Below are 25113 nucleotides of genomic sequence, written 5' to 3'. Positions count from 1 at the left end.
TTTTAAGTGATAACTTATATTTATGTAACGGCCACTTGAAAATAAATGAAATTTTTTAAAAAAAATTGAGCCGAAATTATCTAGTAGGAACGCTTTATGTTAATCGAAACATGTCGTAGTTCAAGCATCGAAATGAGATTTATCAATAATAAGTTTGAAGGTCTATCAATGTATTCTGCCAAAAAAGATAGTAGACTATATTCCTTTAATCAAACTTAGGACTAAGGAGTCGTTTGGACCATGGGATAAGGTGGAATATTCCTGAATTAAGTTTGATATTAAATTTACACTTTGTTTGGTTGATTTTGTCCCACCCATGAGGTGAGATAAATTAATCCCAAGATTAATCCTGGGATAACGTTGCCCGTGAACCAAATGAGCCCTAACACTCTAGGGTCCTAATTGTCAAAAGAGTGACATGATGACATGGCATTCTCTCATTGGCAAATGCAAAAAATGGCCAAAATTGCAAAATGAGCCCTAGTTCCTATCCAAAATCCCTCAAAAGAACCCTAATACATACCCCAAAAAGAAAAGAGAATAATAAAATACCAAAACCCAAACAGAACTTAATAAAATTTATAAAGGAATAATATGAGCAGCTTTACTTTGTCTCTCAAAATTCCACCATTACTTTCACTTTCTCCGCCTCCTTCTACTAAGCAATTTATAAACCCCAGTTTCTCACATTTTTTCCTCAATACCCGTAAGTCTCTATCTTCTTGAAAATGGGATAATGTTATTATTATTATTATTATTGTTGTTGTTGTTGTTGTTGACTATTATTAATGTTAAAAATTGATGCTTTTAGCTATTTGGTTGATGGGTTTTATGCTAAAGTGACTAAACTTGTTGAGCTTAGAACTTGAGTTTGTTTTCTTGAATATAATTTCCTTGAAAAGTTGGCGACTTTAAAATGGGATAATGTTATTATTATCGTTGACAATTGTCATTTGTAAAAAGATTGATGGTTTTTTTTTTCTTGAGTTGAGTAGTTAGTAAGCAGTGGCGGAGCCAAGATTTGCGATAAGGGGGTACAAAATATGAAGAAGTAAATAAAAGAAGCCCAAGGGGGTTTAACATTTACTATTTATACATAAAAAATAACTTTAACCATGTATAAACTGTATAATTTTTTGCCGAAGGGGGTTAGGATCCTTAGCCGTATGTGGCTCTGCCCCTGTTAGTAAGTATGAATGCAATTTACAGTGTTTTATTTCTGTCGATGATAAAGGGACTAACTTTGTTGAACTTAGAATTTTTTTCTTTTTTTAAATTATAGTTTCATTGAAAAGTTTGCTACTTTATGTTTATCTACTGGTTATATAAGCTTGATGTGCTTTGTTGGGTGTGTTTTTGTTGTTCTTGATGGGAGTATAGACGAAGGATTGAGCTTAATTTCATTGAACTTTAGTTCTATGTACTGGATTTAACTGCCAAAACTGGGAATGGGTTGTCTCTGTGTAATGCTATCGCTACCCCTATTTTTTTTTTTTTAAGGCAATGTGACTGAACCCTGTAGCTTGCTATGTTGGTAGGGGTGTCAAATGGGCGGGTTAAAATGATTTGAGGTAATAAATGGGCCGGTTATTGACCCGCTCAAAAGTTTGTAATGTAGCTGCTGTTAAATGGAAGATAAATGTATTGGTTCAGATACCCTTCACGTTTAAAGATTGAGGGGCTGGACTGACTTGTGAACAACTCGACTAACCCATTGGACAACCTGTTAGAGCTGACATGCACAAGTATCATGTAAAAGGTTCATTCATTTTAAGAATGGAGACAGATGAGAAACCTAGCAATTTGCTTAATCTCGAGTCTTGTGGTCAAGAGAAAATGATGTAGCGTCCACAGTAGAAGCTCATTAAGAAACAAAGGTAGTAAACTTTTTGAACAGATTGAAGACTAAAGTAACACAAATAAAAAAAGTGGGAGGGATAATATAAATACTTCTTCCGGACCAACAAAAAGAAATGAAGAAAGACGGAGATGTTTTTTCTGGATAATAAATTTAACACCTTTTGTACAATTTAAATTATGTCAAATGAGATGCAAACTATTGGGGTATTCCATGTTACCCACCACCGTTAAGAAAAGCAAATTACAGCATCTGAAGTTGTTGGCAACTTGGCACTACCCTTGTGTGTTCAAGTATTTAAATTGTTCCCAAGTGTTGAATGTTCCATTGTACTTTCATCTATTTCCCTTAGATGTGCTGTAGTGTGTGACCCACCTTATTCACTTAATGATATCTTCAACACGCCCCTTCACATATGGGACTGATTCTTTTTTAATGGGCAAAGCACGTAATTTTTTTTTCCTGACAATTTGTGGCGGTGAGATTTGAACATAGGGTGCACTTGATACCATGTTGCAGATATGACCATTTTAAAGAGGGTGCACTTTTATTTATTTAATTATATCTTCAGCAAGCTGCACTTATAGGAGTGCTTTAAGTAATTTCTGTTATGGTGTCGTAACACTAGACAGGTATTCTCAGAGCAACATCTAGGAGATTTTTTGGTGCGGTAGAAGTATCTTCAAGGACAATATCAACCATGGAAACTGTAAGTCATCATCTCATATTTGTAGTAAGTATCCTGTAAAGCATGCCATCCCTAAACAGTACTGCATGAATTAAGTTTTTTATGCCCACCTTTAATCTGAACAGGATAAAGAAATTATTGGGAGTCAAAAGCAGCAATTAGCAAAGCTATTTGAGGAATCACTTAAAACAGCATTCCCTGATGTTTCAGATGTGCAGCCTTTGATTGCTATTTGCAATGATGCAAAACATGGTGACTATCAATGGTATGATTACTCTGATTATGCTCTAAGTTAAACACTATACAAAAGTATCAGTTTTGTATATTAAGTGTAAATATACGTATAATATACATATTGTATACACAAAATATACATATAATATACATAATCTGTGTATAGGTTTTGTATATTTTGGCTAGCGCCCGTAATTAATTTCAGCCGACGGGCCAAAAATGAAAAAAGCCCCTTATTATTATGTATGTAATAAATCAATTAATTCATATGTACTCACTTGGAAACTTTGGGCAGCAATAATGCAATGAGCTTGTGGAATAAACTTAAAGGCAAAGGTACACAATTGAAGGGTCCTCAACCTGTTGGAAAGGTGATTAGATATCCTTGTTAATCTTTACATCATTTCTTTCCCAAACACGGTACTAGAAGTGAAAGCTGCCAACTTACTGTCAGTTGTTTTCTCATTTTTAGGCAATTATAGAGAATCTTCCTGCATCAGAAATGATAGAGAAGTGTTCTATAGCAGGACCCGGTTTTGTTAATATTGTATTAGCAAGGCAATGGATAGCAAAGGCATTTTCTTTAACTAGCTCTGCTTTTTTACTGGCAGTTTTTTTTTTTGTTTGTTTGTTCGGAGGTTAGAATCATACAAGCACTCCTTTCTTACTGATGCAGAGTCTTCAAAAGATGCTAATAGATGGCATAGAGACATGGGCACCAAAGCTTCCTGTTAAAAGGGCCGTCGTTGACTTTTCGTCACCCAATATAGCAAAAGAGATGCATGTGGGTCATTTAAGATCTACTATAATTGGAGACACTCTGGCCCGTATGCTGGAGTTTTCCAATGTTGAAGTTCTTCGGAGAAACCATGTGGGTGACTGGGGCACACAGGTAGCTTTCATGCTCAGTAATTTCATTCCTATTCTCTTCCCATGAGTAATACCTATAAGACATATATCTAAGTGCTTTGCTTACAAATCTTTTTGGGTCTGCACGTCCTTCAACATAATCATATGAGGGAACCATAAGGGGTCGGTTGGTTGCTGGTTAGACTTATGCAGGGTTTAGTGATTCATGTATTAGTTATTCCATCTTCTACCATGTTTAAAATAACACATAGATTCCCTCATAACTCATACATGTATTCGTTATGCGGGATTGTAAACTGGTAACGAAACACCGTACATGATGTGCTGAATCTTATACATAGCAACTATAATGCTACCAAACATTGTATTAGTTAAGCTCTCGAATAACTTACTTCTTAACCAGCAACCAAACGATCCGTAGATGTTTTTCTATCTTCAAACCGATACAATGATTATCTGAGCTGCCCGATCAGCTATTGTTCTTTTCAAGCTTACAAGATACAGTGGAGTTATCCTTGAAAATATATGACAAATTGGGCTTTGTGTCAATAATTTTAAAGTGTATGTAACTAGTGGTTAATTAATGGATGTTTAAAAGCTAAGAGCCATCTAACTTCAATTTGTTTTCAAGTGGAAGACTTAATTCTATGTAGTTCAGGGGATTTTTACCATGAAGCCCGATTTCTGTTCATCTATGTATGAAGTTTCCTTTCTGGAGAAGTATATCTTCTACTAGAAATGTTCGTTTCCATACCAATTTGATTAAGGGCCTCATACTCGTTATTTCTTTTGCAGTTCGGAATGTTAATTGAGTTCCTTTTTGATCAATTTCCTAATTGGGAAGCTGATAGTACCCCAGCTATTGGAGATTTGGAGGTGAGTCTGGTGCTTCTTATTCTCTATAGTCGTTTTTTCTCCTGTTATCTGCATTTGGATTCTGATAAAACATGCGAAGTTATTAGGTTTGATGCATTGAGCTTGCAATTTTTGGTCGTGACTGGAAAATTGAAAATTTTGAAGTTTTAATTGTATATATTTAGCAACCTTGAATGTTTACGCAATATTACCTGAGATCTTGAGCTTACTCATATCCAAAGCATGTCTTATATCATGTTTCTTGATATTTTCCTTGGGAGCGCAAGCAGTTTGTGTGGATAGAAAAGCAGAGATTTATTTAACTTGACCTGGTAATCATTGTTTTCATTTATTCTAGGGATTCTATAAGGCTTCAAAACAAAGATTTGACAGTGATGCTGAATTCAAGGAAAGGGCGCAAAAGGCGGTCGTTAGTCTTCAGGTGACCGTTTATTTATTTTCTTATTTTAATTTGGCATGTATGATTCTGCAGAATTCTGTTGCTTTTCTTTTGTTGCTCAAGAAGAAAAGGGTAACACATACTAGGAGTGTCAAATGGGCGGGTTGGGATGAATTTGGGCAGCTCAAAATGGGCTGAGTTAATAACTCGCCCAAAAGTTACTTGGGCTGAAATGGGCTAAGAAGCGGGTCAAACCCAACCCACCCAATTTTCACCAAGTTTTAATTTCTTTGTTTATTCTTTTATAATTATTTAATACCTAATAAAACTACTTTTTTTCTTTATTATGTATAACCTATCATATACAAAAAATGTCTTTTTGAAAATATTTTGACAAAAATTTTCATGGGTCAATTTGGGTCACATATCAACCCATTTTTTGACGGGCAGAGCTAATAAACGGGCGGGTCATGTTTTCATGGGATAATTTTGCCATCCGTAATACATACCATAATGGATAGCTCCCTTACTGAAAGGTCAGTGCAAATAGTTGGTAACTTTAAAGGGCAATGCTTTATCTGATGTGTTTCTCTTACCTGTGCATGTGCTTGTCTTATAGGGCGGTGAGGAGAAGTATAGGAAGGCATGGGCACAAATATGTGAGATCAGCCGAAAAGAATTTCAAAAGGTTTATGAGAGACTTGGGGTTCACTTAGAGGAAAAGGTACTACACTGAGCTTTTTCTTCCTCCTAAATTGCTTAGAACTTTGGATGGCTCTATGGAGACATGCAATAGTTCCCTAGTTTTGCCTCGAGTGTATCATGCAATTGCCATGCTAGTTTATTTTTAGGCTTAACACATAGCCAGCCACTTAAACTTGTCGGGATATTCCATTTAGACACTCGAACTAAGTTCTGTTCCAATTGAACACCTCAACTCCTAATAAAAGTGTTTCAATTAGACACTTTTGATTCAAATTTCGAAGTTTTTTCGTGTGTTTTCATTCGTCTATTAATTACATAAAATATGTCATCTCTTTTAATTATACGTATCAATCTCAAGTGGAAAATGTCCGGGGTTTACGGCTTATTGAGGCTAATGTGTATAATTAAAGGAGATGACATATTTATGTGGTTAATTTAACTACCTAATAGACAAATGAAAACACACGAATTTTTTTTCCAAAATTTGACTTGAAAGTGTCTAATTGGAACACTTTATTAGGAGTTGGGGTGTTCAATTGGAACAGGACTTAGTTCGAGTGTCTAAATGTAATATCCTGACAAGGCTAAGGGGCCACTTATGTATTAAGCCTTATTTTTATCTGTTAAAGTTCCAAGTTGATAATAAATGCAGATATTGTATTCATTATAACTGCACAATTGCTATTCATTAAAAGTTCACTCAAAATACCAGAGACCTGTCTGGACATGAATATTTTTTCCTTTTTTTCAATTTTATTTTCAACACAGCGTTTATACTTTGAACTGATTTTTTTTTGCAAGATGAGTTTCAAGATTGAAAAAAGTGGTTTTCATCAGTTTTTCAAGTGATTTTTTTTTTCGCTCACAAAACTTCTACTTTTTTCATTTTGAGTGCATGTCCAAACACAACTTCAACTTCCAAATACTTTTTTTTTTCTTTTCAAATATCACATTTTTTATGTCCAAACGCCAACTTATTCTCAGGGAGACTGCTCTAGAGGTCCTTCCTTGTAAAGGATAAATCTAAAGAGATAAGGATTGCATTAGCGCTCAAGTATTACAGGAAATTGTCCTATTAATATTGCAGCTGCCTTGTGATTTGAATAGTGATAGTTGCTGAAAAAGAAAAACAAGTAGGATTATTTTCTAAATAGGAGTTATCATAATTTAGTCTGCGGAAAAAAGTAGAGTTAGTATAGCCTGTTGCCTTGGTTGGTCACTCTTAGACTTGTTTGTGTTATTAATTCTTTTCGATGATCCAAGCTTATTCAGAAACAGGGCCGGGGGGGGGGGGGTGGGGGGGGTGGGGAATGGAGTGAAAGAACTGTGTATACTCTAAGCTAATTTCATTTCTAATAGTGGTGTAGAAATCAAAGGAAACCGTTTATGGCTGCTGAAATTGAGCCATATAATCTCTGGTATTGTTTTCAGTAAATCAAATATTCATTTTAGCCCCCAGGGCTTTGGTCTAGTGGTAAGAGCGCAACACGTGGTGTGTGGGTTAGGCGCACGTCATGAGTTCGAACCCTGCCTTAGACAAAAGTCTGGTATTTTTGTGGAGAAAGGTAGAGGGGCTGGCCCATTATCCCATTTTTGCTTTTTCATTCTCAAAAAAATATTCATTTTAGAATGTCGGAAGTCTGTCATATGTCGGAAAAGAATCTTGGAAGAATTGATTATTATTGATATCTGCTTTTCATTTATTGAGCATTTTCATGCACATGTTTATGAGTGAGCAAAGCCTCATGAATTTAATTTGGTTTTTTCTTGCTTTAGGGTGAAAGCTTTTACAATCCGTATATTCCCAAGGCTTTAGAGTTGCTTAATGAGAAGGGATTAATTGAAGAAAGTGAAGGTGCTCGTGTCATCTTTATTGAAGGGAAGAAAATACCTCTTATTGTTGTGAAGAGGGATGGTGGTTTCAACTATGCTTCAACCGATCTTACCGCTCTATGGTTAGTTTTAGTGGTAATTTGTGTTTATGGATAGACTTCGCAAATAAAGCCTATTTTCTCATCAAGAATATAGGTTCAATGGTTGTTGCCTGTTGTTCCCACTTCTGTAACTATGACACTTGTCATTTTGGTTATTTTCTTTCATCGAATGATTCATTTCTAGTACGGTCATCAACAAAGAAAAGGAAATGTTCAATTTGTTGATTTTGTAGCGACCATTAAATATTTTTCATTTAGGCTTTCCTGTCCGCATCTTTATAGGTATCGACTGAATGAAGAAAAAGCAGACTGGATGATATATGTGACTGACGTTGGACAGCGAGAGCACTTTGAGATGTTCTTTTCTGTAAGTTACTTATATTTATGCCTCTCTCTCTTTCCTCTGTTAGCCTACAATACAATGAAGCAACTTTGTTGGTATTGATCATTACTCATGCTTTTTTTTAAACCTTCTGGTTGAAATTCTCTTCTAGGCTGCAAAACGTGCGGGCTGGCTTCCTTCAAATGACAAAGATTACCCCAAAGCCAGTCATGTAGGATTTGGTCTAGTTTTAGGAGAAGATGGGAAACGGTTCCGTACTCGAAGTACTGAGGTGGTTAAGCTTGTTGATTTGCTTGATGAGGCCAAAAGCCGGTGTAAATCAGCACTTGAAGAGAGAGGTGTGTGTTCTATGTATTTTTGGTAGCTTTGGAATATGGCAATTTGGTCTTTTTTCTTTTCTACTTGTTTTCCTTTGCTTGTCATAGCTTCTCTCTTGTGAATACTATGGATAATATGTAGTGAGATTGTGAAAGAGTATGACTGCAAATTTATATCATGATTGTCTTATCAGGTAAGGGTAAAGAATGGACGGCCGAGGAACTGGAGCGAACTGCTGAGGCTGTAGGATATGGTGCTGTTAAGTAAGTTCCTCATCCTTGTGCATGCATTTGCACTTTATACTTTGCAGGAGAGCGAAGATGATCCGGCAATTTGATGCAAAGATTTCACGTTTAGCTGTTGTTGGATTGTGCAATATTTTTGGCAAAACTGCTTTTAAAATGATAACCTTTCAACTTTATCAAAGAAGATAACCTTTTAAACTGTGACAGTAATGATAGTTATTTTTTCTGTTTAAGTACTTCTATTGAAAGCCAGAACTTAAAAAGTTTTTTCTTGGTAAAAGGCTTTCTATTCTGGAGAAGTGGAGATATTGATTGGATGATTAAAGACTGTCAATTTGGAATAAAGGGAGTATACGTAAGAAAAAATCGCATTGGATGAAGGGGTAATGAGAGTTTTTTATTGTACGCATACTTTCATGGAAAACAATACATTTACCCATGGATTGGTGGTGGTCAACACGACCTGTTTACAGGATTTCATGATAAGGGAAGATAAATTTTCTATATCCTCTTGTTATAAATTGTACATTATAACATCTTCATGTACTCTCCAACTTCTAGTGAGTAAAGAATTTTTGGGGCGGATAATTATATTCCAAAAAAGAAATATTTTAGTTTTAAGAAATATCATTTAACAATTGAACAATTTAATCCATGATGTAGTTATCTCTATCAATTCAAAGTTTTATCAACTGATATAAACAACTCAAATTAACTCTTTAATCTCCTCGTCTAGTCAAATGATGTCATATAGAACCAAAAGAGAGTACAACAACAACAACATACCTAGTGAAATCCCACACTGTGGGGTCTGGGGAGGGTAAAGTGTACGCAGACCTTACCCCTATCTTGGAAGATAGGGAAGCCGTTTCCGAAAGACCCTCGGCTCAAGAGAAAACACGACGAGAAAAGGTCAGATAAGCACAAGCAATTCAAAGCAAAATGAAAATGAAACTAAAGAAAGCGAAAAAGTCATGATAGAGCAGTCTGAGAGAAAGAAGCAGTAGCTACCACAGATAAATAAGATAATCGAAGTACAAGAAACAACATATAGTATCAAAGAGAGTAGTATCATTAAAAAAGAGCACTAAAAAGAAACATTTACAATCTTGGTAAAGCCTTTTTTTTTTTTTTTGAATAAGTTAACATCAATCTTGGCAAAACATTCCCTGTCTAAAAGGATGGTGATATATGATGTGTTGTTGTGCATCTTAAGTGATTTCTCATCTGATTGCAGTTTTTGCAATAGGTGGTTTCGCAATAGTAAGAGTTTTGCTATGCATTTGCATTGATGCTTTTCTTGTTATCTCAGCAGGTTTCTGACCTTTTTTTATTTTTTCCCTCTTCTGTTTGGATCCCCGAAACAGATATGCTGACCTGAAGAACAACAGGTTGACCAACTACACCTTTAACTTTGATCAGATGCTTAGTGACAAGGTATGTGAAGGGATATCCCTCGATAAAATGAATGTATCTGTTAGCCTTCCATGAGTTGCTTTATCCTAGTTAATTCGTCAAATACACCTTTCTTGCAAGGTCATTGGACTCCTATTTAAGTTCTTGTCTTTAACAGAAACACCTCCATGATTCTATTTCAGTTAGTTCATAATTGAAGCACATGGGTTTCAACATGGTTTTAATAATTGATTCTGTTTTGAGGAGTCTTGTTTAATTTTTTTAATTTTTTTACCATTTATGGACGTTCTCCATCTGCAGGGATATGTTTTGTTGCTTTTTTTCTGCTGCCTTTATGTTCTATTCAGTTTAGTATTGATTCTCTCTTGTATTCTTCTGTGGTGATGGCAGGGAAATACCGCTGTTTATTTGCTGTACGCGCATGCTCGCATTTGTTCAATCATCAGGAAGTCTGGTAGAGATATAGAAGAGTTAAAAAAGGTAAATCCAATAATCTCATCCATTTTATGTGCCCCAATTGAACTCTTCTTTGTCACGAATTTTGTCCATGAGTGAGTCGGGTGGTAATGCTACAACTAGGACAAAAAACTAGTAACCATCCGGTCTGACCCATTAAATATGGATTGGATAACTGACCAATTTAAAATGGATCAAATATGGATATTATCCAATAAAAAATGGATATCCAGATGGAATCCAATAAAAAATGGATATCCAGATGGATAATATGGATATCCATATTATCAATACCCATTTGTCTTCTTGTTATTTTTCACGAGCTCTTTACTTTCTTGGAGTCTAAGCTTATTGGCTTTTAACTTGTGTTCTCACCTGACTGAGACATCCATATTATCCGTTGATAAACTCATTTTTGTTCTTGTTAAAAATGGACGGGTCGGATATTTTGTCCGTTTTTATTTAACCCCTGTTGACCCGCCCATATCCGACCCGCCCTGCCCGTTTCCACTCCAGCTACAACCAATTGCCAGGTGGGCGGATAGTTTTCAACTGTTTGCTCTTAGTTCCCTTGTGGCCTTCCAAGAATTCTTGAAGTAGGAAAACACGTGACAACATTGTAGTTTGTCAATGTTAAACAACAAGAAGATACCCAGTATAATCCCACCAGGTGGGGTCTGGGGAGGGCAGAGTGTACACATGCCCTACTACCTTGGGAGGTAGGGAGGCTGTTTCCGATAGACCCTCGGCTCAAGAGATCAATGTAAACAAATATTTCAATAATGTTAAATTACAAGAATGGCTGTAGAATTACTATTTGTGGTTATTGATTCATTTTCGTTGAACAGAGTGGGGCAATAGATTTGGCTCATCCAGATGAACGTATGCTAGGTCTCCATTTGCTCCAGTTTGCTGAAGTAAGAATTTATTGAATCTTGTTGCTTGTTAGCCCTTAATGGTTTGTTATTGTTTCTGCACAGTTCTAAGCAAGTAAATTTCGCCCTCCCATTTGCAGATTGTTGAAGAAGCTTCTACCAATCTTTTGCCAAACTTGGTGTGTGAATATCTTTACAATATATCTGAAGACTTCACTGGATTCTATACCAACTGTCAGGTATGAAATTCTCCTAGCAGCAAATAAAATAAACCAATGAAATGCTGAAATAAAGTTGTTATAAAGAACATATAATATAGCATAACATGAAAGATCGGTTCCGTAGAAAACATGGCTGTTATAGTGAAATGTTATTATAAAGGAGGGATGTTATAGAGAGGTCTGACTGTATTATGCACCCCTATAACTCGTGGCTAAAGTTGCTATAGACCAGCTCGAACCTCTAGTGTAACACCAAATAATAGATCATCATCTAAGATTCATAAAAACTTAAAAAGTAAGTGAAACTTAAAAAGAAGATGGATGGATAGCTATGATCCATCCATCTTCTTTGATCAGAGGTCTCGGGCTCAAATCCTAGGAATTTAGAACCCCCCCCCCCCTCCCTCTCCAAACCCCTAGCGCATAGTCGGCGTGAAATTGAATTAGTTAGGCAAATGAGGTTTGGAAAGAAAAAAAAGATAGTGTAGAATAAATGTGGTATTTGAATTGATAGCGCTTAGCATTTACAAATATATATTGGAACTTGGCAGGTCGTTGGCTCGGCCGAGGAAACAAGCAGACTCTTGCTGTGTGAGGCAACAGCAGTTGTCATGAGGAAGTGTTTCCATCTGTTGGGCATCACTCCTGTTTACAAAATTTAACCTCCATATGAGATCTTTTTTTGTGCTCTTAATTCCTTGAGTTAGTATTGAGATGAGATGTATTTGAACAGAGCAGAAAGAATACAGAATGTTGATATATTTGATTTTTGACTAATTAGAAATTGAACCAGCTGTTGATCTATTGATTTATACCAACATCAGTATCATGGATCCAGTCTTTATTAAGTACAAGTAGTCTTGTAGTAATGTTGTTTCAATTAGTTTGTGTTCTGTGTTAACTATCTATGGACCAAATTGAATACTCAGCAGACAGCAAAGGACTAATTGTTGATTGATCAAGATGGGTAATTGATGGGTACAACTTGGACTACAATAATACAATATCATGAATTTTATCTCCCACTTCTTTTACGTTAGGGCCATGGCAGCCCCATCCAACTCCCTTGGCTATAACCATCAGCCGTGGCGGTAGTAAGAATTCCACGAATATTTTATTTGGACACCGTTATTTAACTTGTATTTAGATTTTTAATCTTTTTTACACGTCTAACCACTTTAGAATAATTTCAGACACACGTCTAATGTTTTGACTTAACTTCAAAGAAATAACATATGGTTGAAGTTTAGGCAAAAATCTTAAACTTCAGGCAATGTTGTGTACAGCTGAATTTCGGCCATATGGAGAGAGAGGGGTTACGTGTCTGAAGTTTAATCATATGTAACTTTGATGTCTGAAGTTCTCCGTAGTGGGTAGACTTCAAATTGTTACGCACTGCAAATATAACTTAAGCGGTGGTTTCAAAATCAGATATATGTGCACTTCGGCTGTATGCGGTGAGATGAATAAGAATAAGATTTTTTCATTCTTAATTAAAATGAGGTCGAGCTTTGACTATGAAATAATTATGATACGAAAATGAGCTTTACACCACGTGAACCTGATTTAATCAAAATCTCAATACAAATATCAAACACGAGAGGAAAATAAAAGAACTCCCTTGTTATCAATCAATCGTCTTTACTCTCAAACCAGAAGGGCTCCCACGGCACTCCACGCCACTACATGTTAGTCACTGTCTTTTTCTTTTCATAAGTTAAGATAGAAGCAACATTTTTGAAGTATATTCTTAAAATTTTGGCATCTTCAAAACAAACAATACTATGAAAGAAAGCTGTCTATAAAAGCAAATTATTGAATTACAGAGTTGAACATAATATGTATAGATTATTCCCAAATTATTTTAACACGTAATTGATTTATCAATTGATATTTCATTATCTTGGGGTGACTTGGTTTTTTTTTTTTTTTTTTTTTTTGGGGGGGTGGGGGGGTGGGGGGGGGGTGGAATATGGTTTCCACGAAATCTTGTGATCAATTATTGTCTAAATTAAACAAATTCTAGTTAGTGAGCCAAGGAAAGAATCTGATTGTTGATTTGAACAATCATGACTGCTAAAAATTGCAATTATGTAAAATAACTTTATCAGTACGATTAACATGAATTCAACTTTCAATGGGAGTGAAAAAGCAAATTGCCAATCCTTTCTCCAAAATGGAATATTGTAGAAAAGCATTTTTCTTTTAAAATGTTTTGATCATTTTTTTTTTTTTATTTTAATCAAATGTCTATTCGTGTCTCATACCCCTCCTACTACAATCTTGTCCACTCCTTTAAAGTGGTTCTTTTTGTCATTTCATATATTGTTTTTTTTCCTTTTCTCTGAGGACTTAGATATTATTTCAGATTTTTTTTTTAAATTATGAACACACAAATATTCAACTAAATTCCTTAATAACTCACTAATTGGGAAACATGATAAAACATAGATTTTTCAAATACTCTGAGGTCTAAGAAATCACGAGTTATTCCTATAACTTAATTAAACCTACCTCTATTCAGGAAAAAAAATAAATTATTTGCTACAATGCGTTTGATATTTAACAAAGCATTAAGAATATTAATTCAATGAACATAGAATATCACAATAGCGAGTACTTCTTCAAGAAACAAATATAGTAGTAATATAAATGTATGTTTCTTAAAATTATTCAATTACATACACAAAATACAATGAATCACAACAAAGATTGTGATGAGATGATAAATATTCTTAATTTCTAAATCAAATGTTTGGAATTCGACTTTTGAGAATATATTGCTTGGACAGAGAGCACTTTATTTTCAAAGTGGGACTTAGATTAATCGGGTCTAAAAGCCCTTTAGTGATGAAGTGGTAGATATCTCGTGTTTGAGCTTCAAGAATCAAATCACTTTCGATGGAGAACGTGTTACTCCTAAAATGGCATATCTCGACGTGAATCATGCTTAATCGAGCTCCAAACCGGGATCCAAACCTACAATGAATCCAATATTCCAAGTACTGCATTGTAGAGTTACCATTTAAGCTTTTAGCAAAAATTATACAGTAACACTAAAATCAGATACATACAGATTCAGAAAAAAATAAATAAACAGTAAAGTACAACATATTGGTTTTTTTTAATTTTCCATTTATACTTTTCCTTTTCGTGGGGAACAGACATACTAATATGCCAAATACTACTGTACACTACACATTATATTATATTTATATTGAAGCTGCGGAATCGAGGCTAATTCCCTCAACTCTATTTCATAAAATATTCTTGAATCCGCTTCCTCCCTTATTTGCTGACACAAACAGACACACACTGCCCAATACAAACACACAATACTTCTGAAACTATACATAGTGCTCTATTTTTGCAGTGCCACAGTACACTTGAACTCACAAAGAGCCGTTGTGTAAAGGGTACTTGCCAAAAAAAACAAAATAAAAAGGTACATTTCTTAAGGTAAATAAAGAGTAGAACAAGCTGAGCTTAGAAGGCAAAATAGTTGTAGCAGTGGAAGAAAATAGAATGGCAAGGAAATTCAGTATAATATTTGCAGCTTGTTTGCTGTTAATGATTCTTGGTACTTCTACACCCTTTTTCATTGCTTTAAAATGCATTTTGTTTAGTGATGTTGATTATTTAGGTTCTTGTTTCAGTTGAGTGGTTCATTATTGTATTAATCATAAGTGTTAATCATTTCCTTCACTTTCACAACCCCCCCCCCCCCCCCCCCCTCTCTGTAACTGTATTTGGTGTGTAACTAACTGTGTATAACTATTTTCTGGCATAAAGATTAAAGGGAAAATAAACCTCTATGATTAGTTAGGAAAAATAATTACCCGAAATGGCCTAATTTGTACCCCTCACTTCAAAAGCCTGTTGTATATTTGTACCCTCACTACAATTGAAAAAATGTTGTATATTGTTGTATACAATTGAATTTTCTTGGATATAAACACCTCTTATACATTATTATACACTCTATACATTATTATACACTTTTATACAAGGTTGATACATTGTCTACTCCAGATGTATAAAGTTGTATATTGTTGTATAATGTGAAAAAGTGGCTATGCTAGATTGTACATTATTGAAAGTTTTCTGCTGTAAACTTTGACCAGTTTATACCTTGCTTCATTTGGGGTTTTCATTTAAAAAATCTTAATCTGAAATGTTTTTAAGTACCATGTTTTTGCCCCTGCTTATGTTTTGTATACTGACTTAAAAGGAAATATATTACTCCCTCTATTTCAATTTGTTTGTCTTAGTTCGAGTGGGCATGGAGTTTAAGAAAATAAAGGAGACTTTTGAATGTTCTAATCTTAAACTAAAATGTGCGTAATGTACTAAACTGCCCCTTTGAATCTTGTGGTTTTAAATGTCATATTGGGTGTAAACTTAAAGTTGCATTCTTTTTTTCAGACATACCGAAAAGGAAAATAAGACAAACAAATTATAACGGAGAGAGTGCACTAGTTTTGTGGTCCCCTTTGTCCTCTTATATTTGAACTTATTTCTATTTGTGTGTGTGTTCCATTACTTCTACTGCTTTTTTGTATGTGGGAGGGTGAGTTCTTCTCCATGACTTAAGTCAGTACATGTGAAAAACGACAGAACCTGTTAGCTGTGATCCATTATTTATGCATTTATGGTGTTGTAACTGTTCCTTTCTACTTTGAATGTGCTGGATTTATAAGTACTGGTGGTTGCATTTTGAGTGCTGTTGGTCCAGCTTTATTAAAAGGGATCATTTAGTTTTGTATGATGTATCGATCACGAATTTGTTGCTAAATAATGTGTCATGATGGAAAGTGACAATGTGGAACATATAATTACATGTCATGTGATTAATTTGCTTTGGTTTGGAGCCTATGATTCCTTCTAGTATTTGGTACTTTTCACGGCTAATGTTCTGCTAACACTCGTAAATCAAAATTAGACCTGTGAAGGTTTTAGAAGTTGGTGCCACTAGATTTGCATACAGGTTTCAATCGTTAACGAGCAAAGATGAATGAAGTAAAAGCCAAATAAGGCAAATGTGTTTCTTTGGGGTACCACTTTCCAGAATTTAAGGCAAATGGCCCAATATGTTTGACTAAACCATGCTGACCAACTATATTAGCAAAAGTGTATGAACTTTGAGATTAACTAATACAACGTGTGTTGGTAAGACACATTGGACTTCAGTGGCTAGTTAGAATTTTATTATACAAGTACTTGGTTAAGTAGTGGCCTTTTAAGAGTTTATGTTGGAGATTTGTATATTAGCGTAGGATAGAAAACCTCTAGTTGTAGAGAACCTTAATTATCATTATTAAACATTGGAATGAAATGTGTGTGGGAGTTGTTTTAGTTGTTAAAACAAACAGTGACAAAACAAGTAGACAAAGTAATGTTTAAGCTGAGAAATGACACCACATAATGATGTGTATTTCACTACTTTGGCGTTTGGCCATGTCATATCTGAATCTGTGAGTCAAAATTATTGCATCTGATCATCTTTGCTTACCCTTTTTATCCAACTCACAGGGATCACATAGCTCTTTACTCTTTAGTATCATTAGATTTTAGTTAATCACATGGGAAGCGGCAAACTCAAATTCTAAATAACCTGCCTAACTGAATGAATGCTTTCATGCATGAGCTAACTTAGCATATATATATATATATATGATAGTTAAATTGGATATTCCTTTGCTAACTGCTGACCATTCTTCACTAAATAACAGGCATTTGCAGAGCAAGCAAAGTTGGAGTTTGCTACGGACGAAATGCTGATGATCTTCCAACGCCTGATAAAGCTGTGCAGCTCATTCAAATGCACAACATTAAATATGTAAGGATATACGACTCTAACATCCAGGTCCTGAAGGCCTTTGCCAACACCGGAATCGAGCTTATGATCGGAATTCCAAACTCAGATTTGCTTCCGTTTGCTCAGTTCCAGTCTAATGCCAATACATGGTTAAAAAACAGCATACTTCCTTACTATCCAGCCACAAAAATCACTTACATAACTGTTGGTGCTGAACTCACGGAAGCCCCGAATAGTACGTCCGCTCTGGTGGTCGCTGCAATGCAAAACGTGTTAACGGCTTTGAAAAAAGCCGGTCTTCATAAGAAGATTAAAGTCTCTAGTACCCATTCCTTGGGTGTATTATCCCGGTCATTCCCGCCTTCGGCAGGAGCATTTAACAGTAGTCATGCATATTTTCTTAAACCGATGTTGGAATTCCTCGCAGAGAATAAGTCACCTTTTATGATCGACTTATATCCGTATTACGCATATCGAGACTCTTCTACCAATGTGTCCTTGGACTATGCGTTATTCGAGGCATCCTCTGAAGTGATCGATCCGAACACGGGGCTACTCTACACGAACATGTTCGATGCCCAGCTTGATGCTATTAACTATGCGTTAATGGCTCTAAATTTCAAAACGGTTAATATCATGGTGACCGAGACAGGCTGGCCGTCTAAAGGATCTCCGAAAGAAACGGCTGCAACTCCAGATAATGCTCAGACTTACAACACAAATTTGATCCGACATGTTGTCAACAATACCGGAACACCCGCAAAGCCGGGAGGGGCAGTCGATGTTTATGTTTTCTCGTTGTTCAACGAGAACAGGAAGCCTGGTTTAGCATCCGAGAGGAACTGGGGTTTATTTTTCCCGGACCAGACAAGTGTATATAACCTCGATTTTACTGGAAAGGGTGTTGTAGACATGACTGGAAATACTACCGGTTCAAATGGAACGTCGTGGTGCATTGCTTCAGCTTCTGCATCTGAAGCGGATCTTAAGAATGCGTTGAGTTGGGCTTGTGGTTCTGGAAATGTAGACTGCTCCGCTATACAACCGAGTCAACCGTGTTTTGAGCCTGATAACCTTGCATCACATGCTTCTTATGCGTTCAACAGTTACTACCAGCAAAATGGAGCCACTGATATTGCTTGCAGTTTTGGAGGAGTTGGCGTTAGAACAAACAAGAATCCAAGTATGTAGACATCCATCCATCTCATTCTCTTTCGTTAATGCATGTATATATAGAGCACATTCATATAAAACATGTTCAACTCTTCATGCATCTCTGTTTTCAATTAGACAGCAGGTGGTATTAGATCTTGTGAATATAGAATTACATCTCTCAGACACAAAAAGTCAAAAAATATTCAGTAGTACGCCTGGTTCTCGAGGTTGTACCACTGCAGGGCCCAGTTTCCATTCTCCCTTACTCAAGTCGGCCAAGAGGCAGGACCCCCCACCCCCGGCACCCCCCCTCCTCCTTCCGCACTGTAAAAAGTTTCCTTTTTTTTTCAACTCATAATATCTTTCTTCTGTGCATATCTTGATTTTAATAACTTCTGGGTTTATACCAAATGACCGTAGAGAGAGTTCATTAGTATCTTGTAGCTATATATATCATAGTTGCATCACCCTTTATTGCTCTGATTTGACCATCTCAGGAATTGCTTCTCAAAAATATTCTGTACAAGCATATTGACTGTCAAATTTTAAAATGGCTCATGTTAGTTCAGTGTCAATTGTGTTAGCATAGTCCATAATGTTGTAGAAGTACAAAAGCTACAAGTCTATTTGCTGCAGCTTCCTGATGTTATTAGTTAGCATATGGACAGACGAAAAAACGACCATTTCTTGTAATGGTGTGAAGTAATGTTGTAGAAGTACAAAAGCTACTTTAGTTTGACGCTTTGTTTCATAATATTTTCTGATTGACAGACACTACTTCGGTTGCATATTCTGAAGTAATCATGCACGATCAGACCTTTGTATAACAGCGTCATTTGTTTGGATATTTGTTTACTGCTATAGCGAAATATTGTTATAGCGAACATGTAAATAACATAATATCAAAAAACGGTTCCAAAGAAAACTTGACCGTGATAGTGAAATGTTGTTATAGAGAGGTTCGACTGTACGCATTTCGAGCAAAGATGCCAGATACCTTCTTCCTTGTGTTTGATTTTTTCACAAAATTCTTCCAATATGTCTCTCTGACTGCTCTTTTTCAATACAGGTTATGACAACTGTCTCTATGCAACGACTGGGTATGTATATCTAACTAAATCATATTTCAACTACAAGTATATTGTTGCCTTCTGATTGTAATGTTCGTTTGTGGTTTTTTAAATTTCGCAGTGGTAAAAAAGCTATTGCTGGTAATGCAACGGCGGCTAGTCCTTCCAACTCTTCATCATCATCCCCTCAAAGGAGTTACCAGTGGACTCAACATCTACTTGTGGCTTTTCCTTTGTTCCTCCTAGTACCCTTCTGATATAACTTGGCTGGAAATGTCTCGAGTGAATGGAACGAAGAGTAATCCGGAGAGGAAAAAAATGTAAAAGCAGGATAATTTATGGTGATATGAGTTCCCTTGAGAAGGCTACAAATATTGCTTCTCAAATATGTTGGAGCTAAGGATGCTTGGGTAATTGATGCAGATTCCATATGATGCACAAAATTTTGTAAAATAGAAGAAACCCAATCATTCAATCTGGAAACATTTTGTAATCCATTTTGTTGATTCGTTGGCTAGCAAACTTGGTACTAATTCATTTTAGTGAATCTTTGTAATGAACTTCTCACAATTTTCCTCATTAGTATTTGGGAAGCATGTTTCATAGTACATTCTTTTGTTCATACACGAAAGTTGGTCTGTCAGCTATATTATTTTATCTTTAACATTTTAGAGGAAGTATATTATTTGCAAGTCTTCAATCTTGACACAGCACACTATTGATGCATTAAGTTGTATATTTTGTTAACAAATGTGTGCTCTTCTAAATGCTATGCTGGGGAAAGCCTGACGATCTTGTTCTTTTGAACAAGATGTGACCTAACTGTCAAAGAAATATGTACAAATCATGAAAGACCAGAGAGAATACAGATTAGCGATGAGAAGCGGTCAAATTAGTAACACATAAACAAGGGCGGACGGTTGGTTGAACAGGGCATAGCTTCACGATCGATAGCTCAGTTAGGTACACTGCCCGCCCTACATCTAATGATAGATAGAAAATGTGGGAGAGGGGTTGAGGGACAACCATTCCAAACAATCATTAAGGCGGTCTCCAATCTCGCTCAAAGTTTGAGACTCAGGTAAAATTTGAGACTGAGGTATAGCTGTGCTTAGCTGAATTCATACTTGAGATATATTCTTCAATTTTAGTTGGAGAGAACACTTTGGGAGCTAAAAAGGGGGATAATTGGTTGCGGGTGGGAGGAACATCTGATTTAAGGGGTTTTGGGCAAATATACACAGAAACAGAAGCTGTATATTTGACAGATAAATCCAGGAGCTGTATATTACACAAGCCAAACTCTGTGCATTGTGAAATCCATTTTTAGGTACCAACAACCATTCCACTCAAAAATAATCAATGGTCTCACTTGAAATTATAATTTAAATCAATTCTTGCAAAATCAAAATACAAAGAGAACTGTTTTGAATCCAGAAAGAAATCATATCTACCACTTCCCAACTCTCAAGTATCCATCATCAACAAACACCACAATCTTCAATACAAACTATTGAAAGGAAATTCTGCAACCATTTCAAAGAGAAGCAGTTAATTAGAAAGTCAGTCTTGCAGATAAATACTGAAGGAGATTAGGCTGATAACACTCACCAATAAATTAATAACCTTGATCATAGAGATAATCGCCAAGCCTCTCAACAACCAAGTTACACTGACCAGGAGTCATTGGTTCATCATAGATACCAATAAGTAGAGCCTGATTAGTCTTTTTGATAGTAATACCACCCGGTCCCTGAATAAAAAAAGAGTGAAATGTCACAAACAGCCTTTTAAAGCAAGCTTTTCTAACAAACACTTGACTCAGTTCTACATATTAATCTCAAAATAAGTAGTCCCTCCGTCCCAATTTATGTGAAGGTGTTTGACTAGGCACGGAGTTTAAGAAATAACGGAAGACTTTTGAAACTTATGGTCTAAAATAAGTCATAGATATTTGTGTGGCTAGTAATCATCTCATTAAGGGTAAAATGGGAATTTTAAAGTTATATTGTTACTAAATAAAGAAAGATGTCATTCTTTTTGGATTAACGAAAAAGGAAAGAGTGTCACATAAATTGGGACGGACTCAATAAACACTCTTTAAATTGCATAGTAAGAAAATTCACATACTTTCATTCTGCTTGATCAAACTGAATGTACAACCTATCATACGCAGTTTCATTTCAACAAAATTCTAAATGTACGTAAAAAGATACCTTCTTTCCTTGAACGACTGCCCCTGCTTCCCCTTGAATGACCACGTATTTTGTGCCACCAAGATGCAAGCAAGTTGGAGCAAGTGAACCGGGCTCATTAAAATCATTCAGGATGGCGTTAATCTCTGCGGGTTTGAACTACAACAACATGGGATATAATAAGTTAAAAGTCTTTGACACAGAGGCAAGATTGCAAAATTAGAAGACAAACATATTCATAAAATATTTGCTATTCACACAAAAAACGAAGAAGTGTTCTTGTCTATTCACAGCATTAGTGTATCAAGATCAAGTCTTTACCCATATTTCTGGGTAGTTCTTCAGTGGAACTCAACATTACCTTTCTTCAAAACCATTTTCAATCAAATCATTTCACGTAGTCCAAGCTAGTCAAGATAAGCTATATGAATCCTCTATATCGGTTCGTATCATCTAATTATCAGGATCGAGTCTTTACCAGATTTCTCCATAGTTCTTCACTGAAACTCAACATTCCCTTTATTCGAAACCATTTTCAATCAATCATTTCGCTTAGTCCAAGCTAGTCAAGATACACTATATGAATCCTATATATCGGATCCTACCATCTACATATCAAGATCAAGCCTTTACCACATTTCTCAGTAGTTCTTCAAACATTTCCTTCATTCAAAATCATTTTCAATCAAATCATTTCGCTTAGTCCAAGCTAGTCAAGATCAGCTATATCAATATTCAAAACCATTTTCAACCAAGTCATTTTGCTTAGTATAAGCTAGTCAAGATCCGCTATATGAAATCCTCTATAATTTGTTCCTACCATCTACTTGTATTCTTCCAAAGTTCCCATCAAAATCGACGCGCACAAACATAAATCAGATAAAAAACAACACACCAAAATCAATAACAATAAGATCTTTTCAATATTCGCAAATCACCTAAATGGTCAAACTATATTCTCCACAAGTCAACTACTTCACTATAGATAAAAATAACAACAATCACCTAAAAGAAAAAACTTTAGATCAGATTTAAATAAACCAATATATGTTTTATCATCAAATCCAATTGAACACACAAGAAAAACAACTTTCTACTAATAGATCCCTCAATTAACAATCTCAAAATCTCAATCCATCAACTACTTCTCAAAATCCCAATTTAGTCCAAGATCTAGTCAACTCTATGTGGACTTAATTTTAACATTCTAATACTTAAAATTTTAAACACGTTACTAAGTTTAATTTGATGATTCAAAAAATCATTACCTCAGGGAAAGTGGCACTTTTAGCCCAAACGGCGCCGTCAAGACCGACAATAGCGGCGGCACTGAGGTGGTTACCTTCGATGTCACACATTAGGTGGTCATCAACATATGTTTGCCACGACATGATGATTTCTTGCCGATGATGTTTTTTTGAATTTTTTTTTGTGCTCTGTAATTGGCTATAGAACAATGTGTGTGTGAGGGATGTGTATGAAATGAAATCAATTATCGGGATTTATTTAGATTGATGTGTACTTTCTTGTCATTTGAAAGGTCACTATTACCCCTTAAATTTTTATAGTACAGCATTATTTATTTATTATTCTTTTACTTGAATTTAAGTCGTATACTACTTATTACGTACTACTGAATTCATCGAGTAGTTTCAGAGGATCAAAACGACTAGTTATTAATGGAATTTCTTATCCGCTTTCTGTAAAATATACGTGTAAGCTAAACTGGTGCTGTCAGATAACCACCCCTAATGAATAAAGAAGGTATTAGTAATGCTATGGATGACCCAAAGATCAGATACGGGTAATAATATTAGCAAACGAATGTTCTCATGTGCTTTCAGATATGCTGAGCTCCACATTTTCATGTACAGAAGATCGACAATGTGAAGGATTTTTACACTAGCGTGAAATTTATTTGTGGTGGCTATTGCTTTTTTTTTTTCCAGACTGGTTTATCACAGCTTATTCACTTCGGTTATTTCATTTTTTGTACTGCTTTGAACTATTTGCCCTTATATCGAGGGTCTAACGAAAACAATCTCTCTATCTCCCAAGATAGGGATAAGATATGCATATACTCCACCCACAAAACCCCACTTTGTGAGATTTCACTAGTATGTAGTTATTGTTATTGTCGTGAAGTTTAATTGAATATAAAAATTATCAAAGGTAGATCTAGTAATGTAACCTATGGGTTCACGTAATTTTAATAATTTTTGTTCAAATTATGTAATGTATTAATTTTTTTCTAAACATCGACATACATTTGATTATCAATCCATATTATTGACATACATTTGATTATCAATCCATAATATTGTATATTAACTGAAGATTGATGCGAGAACTTATAAACCTTAGATTCTGTATCCGCTTATTTTCTAGATTACTATATTGGATTTGGTTATGAAAAGTTAGATGGATTTATAAGTTAATTTAACGCGACGATTAATTTTTTTTATATATTATATCAATTTCACAAAACCTTTTTTTCTCAAAATATATGGCTTTCTATATCACATACAAGATGGTGATTGATGTAGATTGAAGACCAGTGTATCAGTAATATGATTACTATGAATCCTTTGAATATTGAACTTGGGGGACGGCTTGTAGTAACCTTTGTTTCATTTTAAGTGTGTATGTTTGAGTGTACACGAAGTTTATAAGAGATTGTCTATAAAACTTTTGATAGTATTTAAAATATAATATCATCTAAATAAGAATTAAATGAGACATTTTAAATATAAAAAATGATCATAGTTTTTTGAACAAATTAAAGGAAATTGCATCGCACTATCATATAAATTTATTAAATAGAGAGAACAACATATGAATAAAGTGGAATGTGTGAACATTTGTTAGACAGCTAACCGTGTCTAATTTGGGGTTGACGTAATTGATGGATCCATTATTGCTTTAAAATAATAACCAGAAATGGTCTTCTCTTTTTGAACCGAATATATAAATGGTAAGTATAATTATTATTATCATAATTTTATTTATTGTAAAAATTAAATGAATTTAAAGGTGGAATATTTCTTAAAATAGTATCCCACCACTATTATCCATGATTGAGTCTCCAGCTAATGAGATCTTCTCTCATTCTCACAAGGCCCCCCACTATTATCATATTCCAATAAGACCCTTGAAGTTTCCTAATAATTGCAATAGAACATTCTCTAAGTTATTCCTCATTCGAGGTTTGTAATTTTACAATGAGGCAAATAAATTTGTCTAAATGACTATTACCTGGACAATGATTTCGAATAATTTTAATTTGTGTAACAAATGATGCAAAATAATGTTATGAGATACATTGGTGAGGCGAATAACTTATACTTCTGAATAACTAAATTCAAGTTTGTCAAGGAGGTAGGACGACTTCAAATGCCACTTTCAATATTTTTTATCAATTTTATTGCATATAATGCTTGGTAAGTTGAACAAGTTT

At 35.1% G+C, this 25113-nt stretch overlaps 3 protein-coding genes across 4 annotated transcripts; 2 read left to right on the top strand and 1 right to left on the bottom strand.

Annotated features, from left to right (window-relative positions):
- The first annotated feature begins 530 nt into the window (after positions 1 to 530).
- LOC132030954 (arginine--tRNA ligase, chloroplastic/mitochondrial-like) lies at positions 531 to 12266 on the top strand. Of its 2 annotated transcripts, none has more exons than XM_059420759.1 (18): positions 531 to 706; positions 2491 to 2567; positions 2672 to 2811; positions 3076 to 3151; positions 3253 to 3354; positions 3457 to 3672; positions 4446 to 4526; positions 4864 to 4947; positions 5525 to 5629; positions 7387 to 7565; positions 7827 to 7911; positions 8039 to 8225; positions 8399 to 8468; positions 9818 to 9887; positions 10257 to 10346; positions 11171 to 11239; positions 11338 to 11436; positions 11970 to 12266. In XM_059420759.1, exons 1-18 carry the CDS (start codon positions 595 to 597, stop codon positions 12078 to 12080), a joined length of 1953 nt encoding a protein of 650 aa, XP_059276742.1. In that variant the 5' UTR covers positions 531 to 594; the 3' UTR covers positions 12081 to 12266. The 2 variants fall into 2 exon arrangements, with proteins under 2 accessions (XP_059276742.1, XP_059276743.1); XM_059420760.1 differs by having other exon boundaries at positions 564 to 706; positions 2487 to 2567.
- A 2437-nt stretch (positions 12267 to 14703) lies between these two features.
- Positions 14704 to 20069, top strand: LOC132030953 (glucan endo-1,3-beta-glucosidase 13-like). The gene is made up of 4 exons (XM_059420758.1): positions 14704 to 14998; positions 17151 to 18419; positions 19461 to 19491; positions 19583 to 20069. The coding sequence occupies exons 1-4, from the start codon at positions 14944 to 14946 to the stop codon at positions 19716 to 19718; spliced, it is 1491 nt and encodes a 496-aa protein (XP_059276741.1). The 5' UTR covers positions 14704 to 14943; the 3' UTR covers positions 19719 to 20069.
- Positions 20070 to 20784: 715 nt separating this feature from the next.
- Positions 20785 to 23140, bottom strand: LOC132030952 (profilin-1-like). Its single transcript, XM_059420757.1, has 4 exons — positions 22925 to 23140; positions 21678 to 21815; positions 21073 to 21214; positions 20785 to 20987 (listed from the first exon to the last, which is right to left on the bottom strand). Exons 1-3 carry the CDS (start codon positions 23045 to 23047, stop codon positions 21080 to 21082), a joined length of 396 nt encoding a protein of 131 aa, XP_059276740.1. The 5' UTR covers positions 23048 to 23140; the 3' UTR covers positions 20785 to 20987; positions 21073 to 21079.
- Between the last annotated feature and the right edge of the window lie 1973 nt (positions 23141 to 25113).

This window comes from Lycium ferocissimum, chromosome 9 (assembly GCF_029784015.1).
Source record: "Lycium ferocissimum isolate CSIRO_LF1 chromosome 9, AGI_CSIRO_Lferr_CH_V1, whole genome shotgun sequence".
NCBI lineage: Eukaryota > Viridiplantae > Streptophyta > Magnoliopsida > Solanales > Solanaceae > Lycium > Lycium ferocissimum.
The sequence above is the reverse complement of the archived record's forward strand: the minus strand, read 5'-3'. Positions and strand labels throughout refer to the sequence as shown.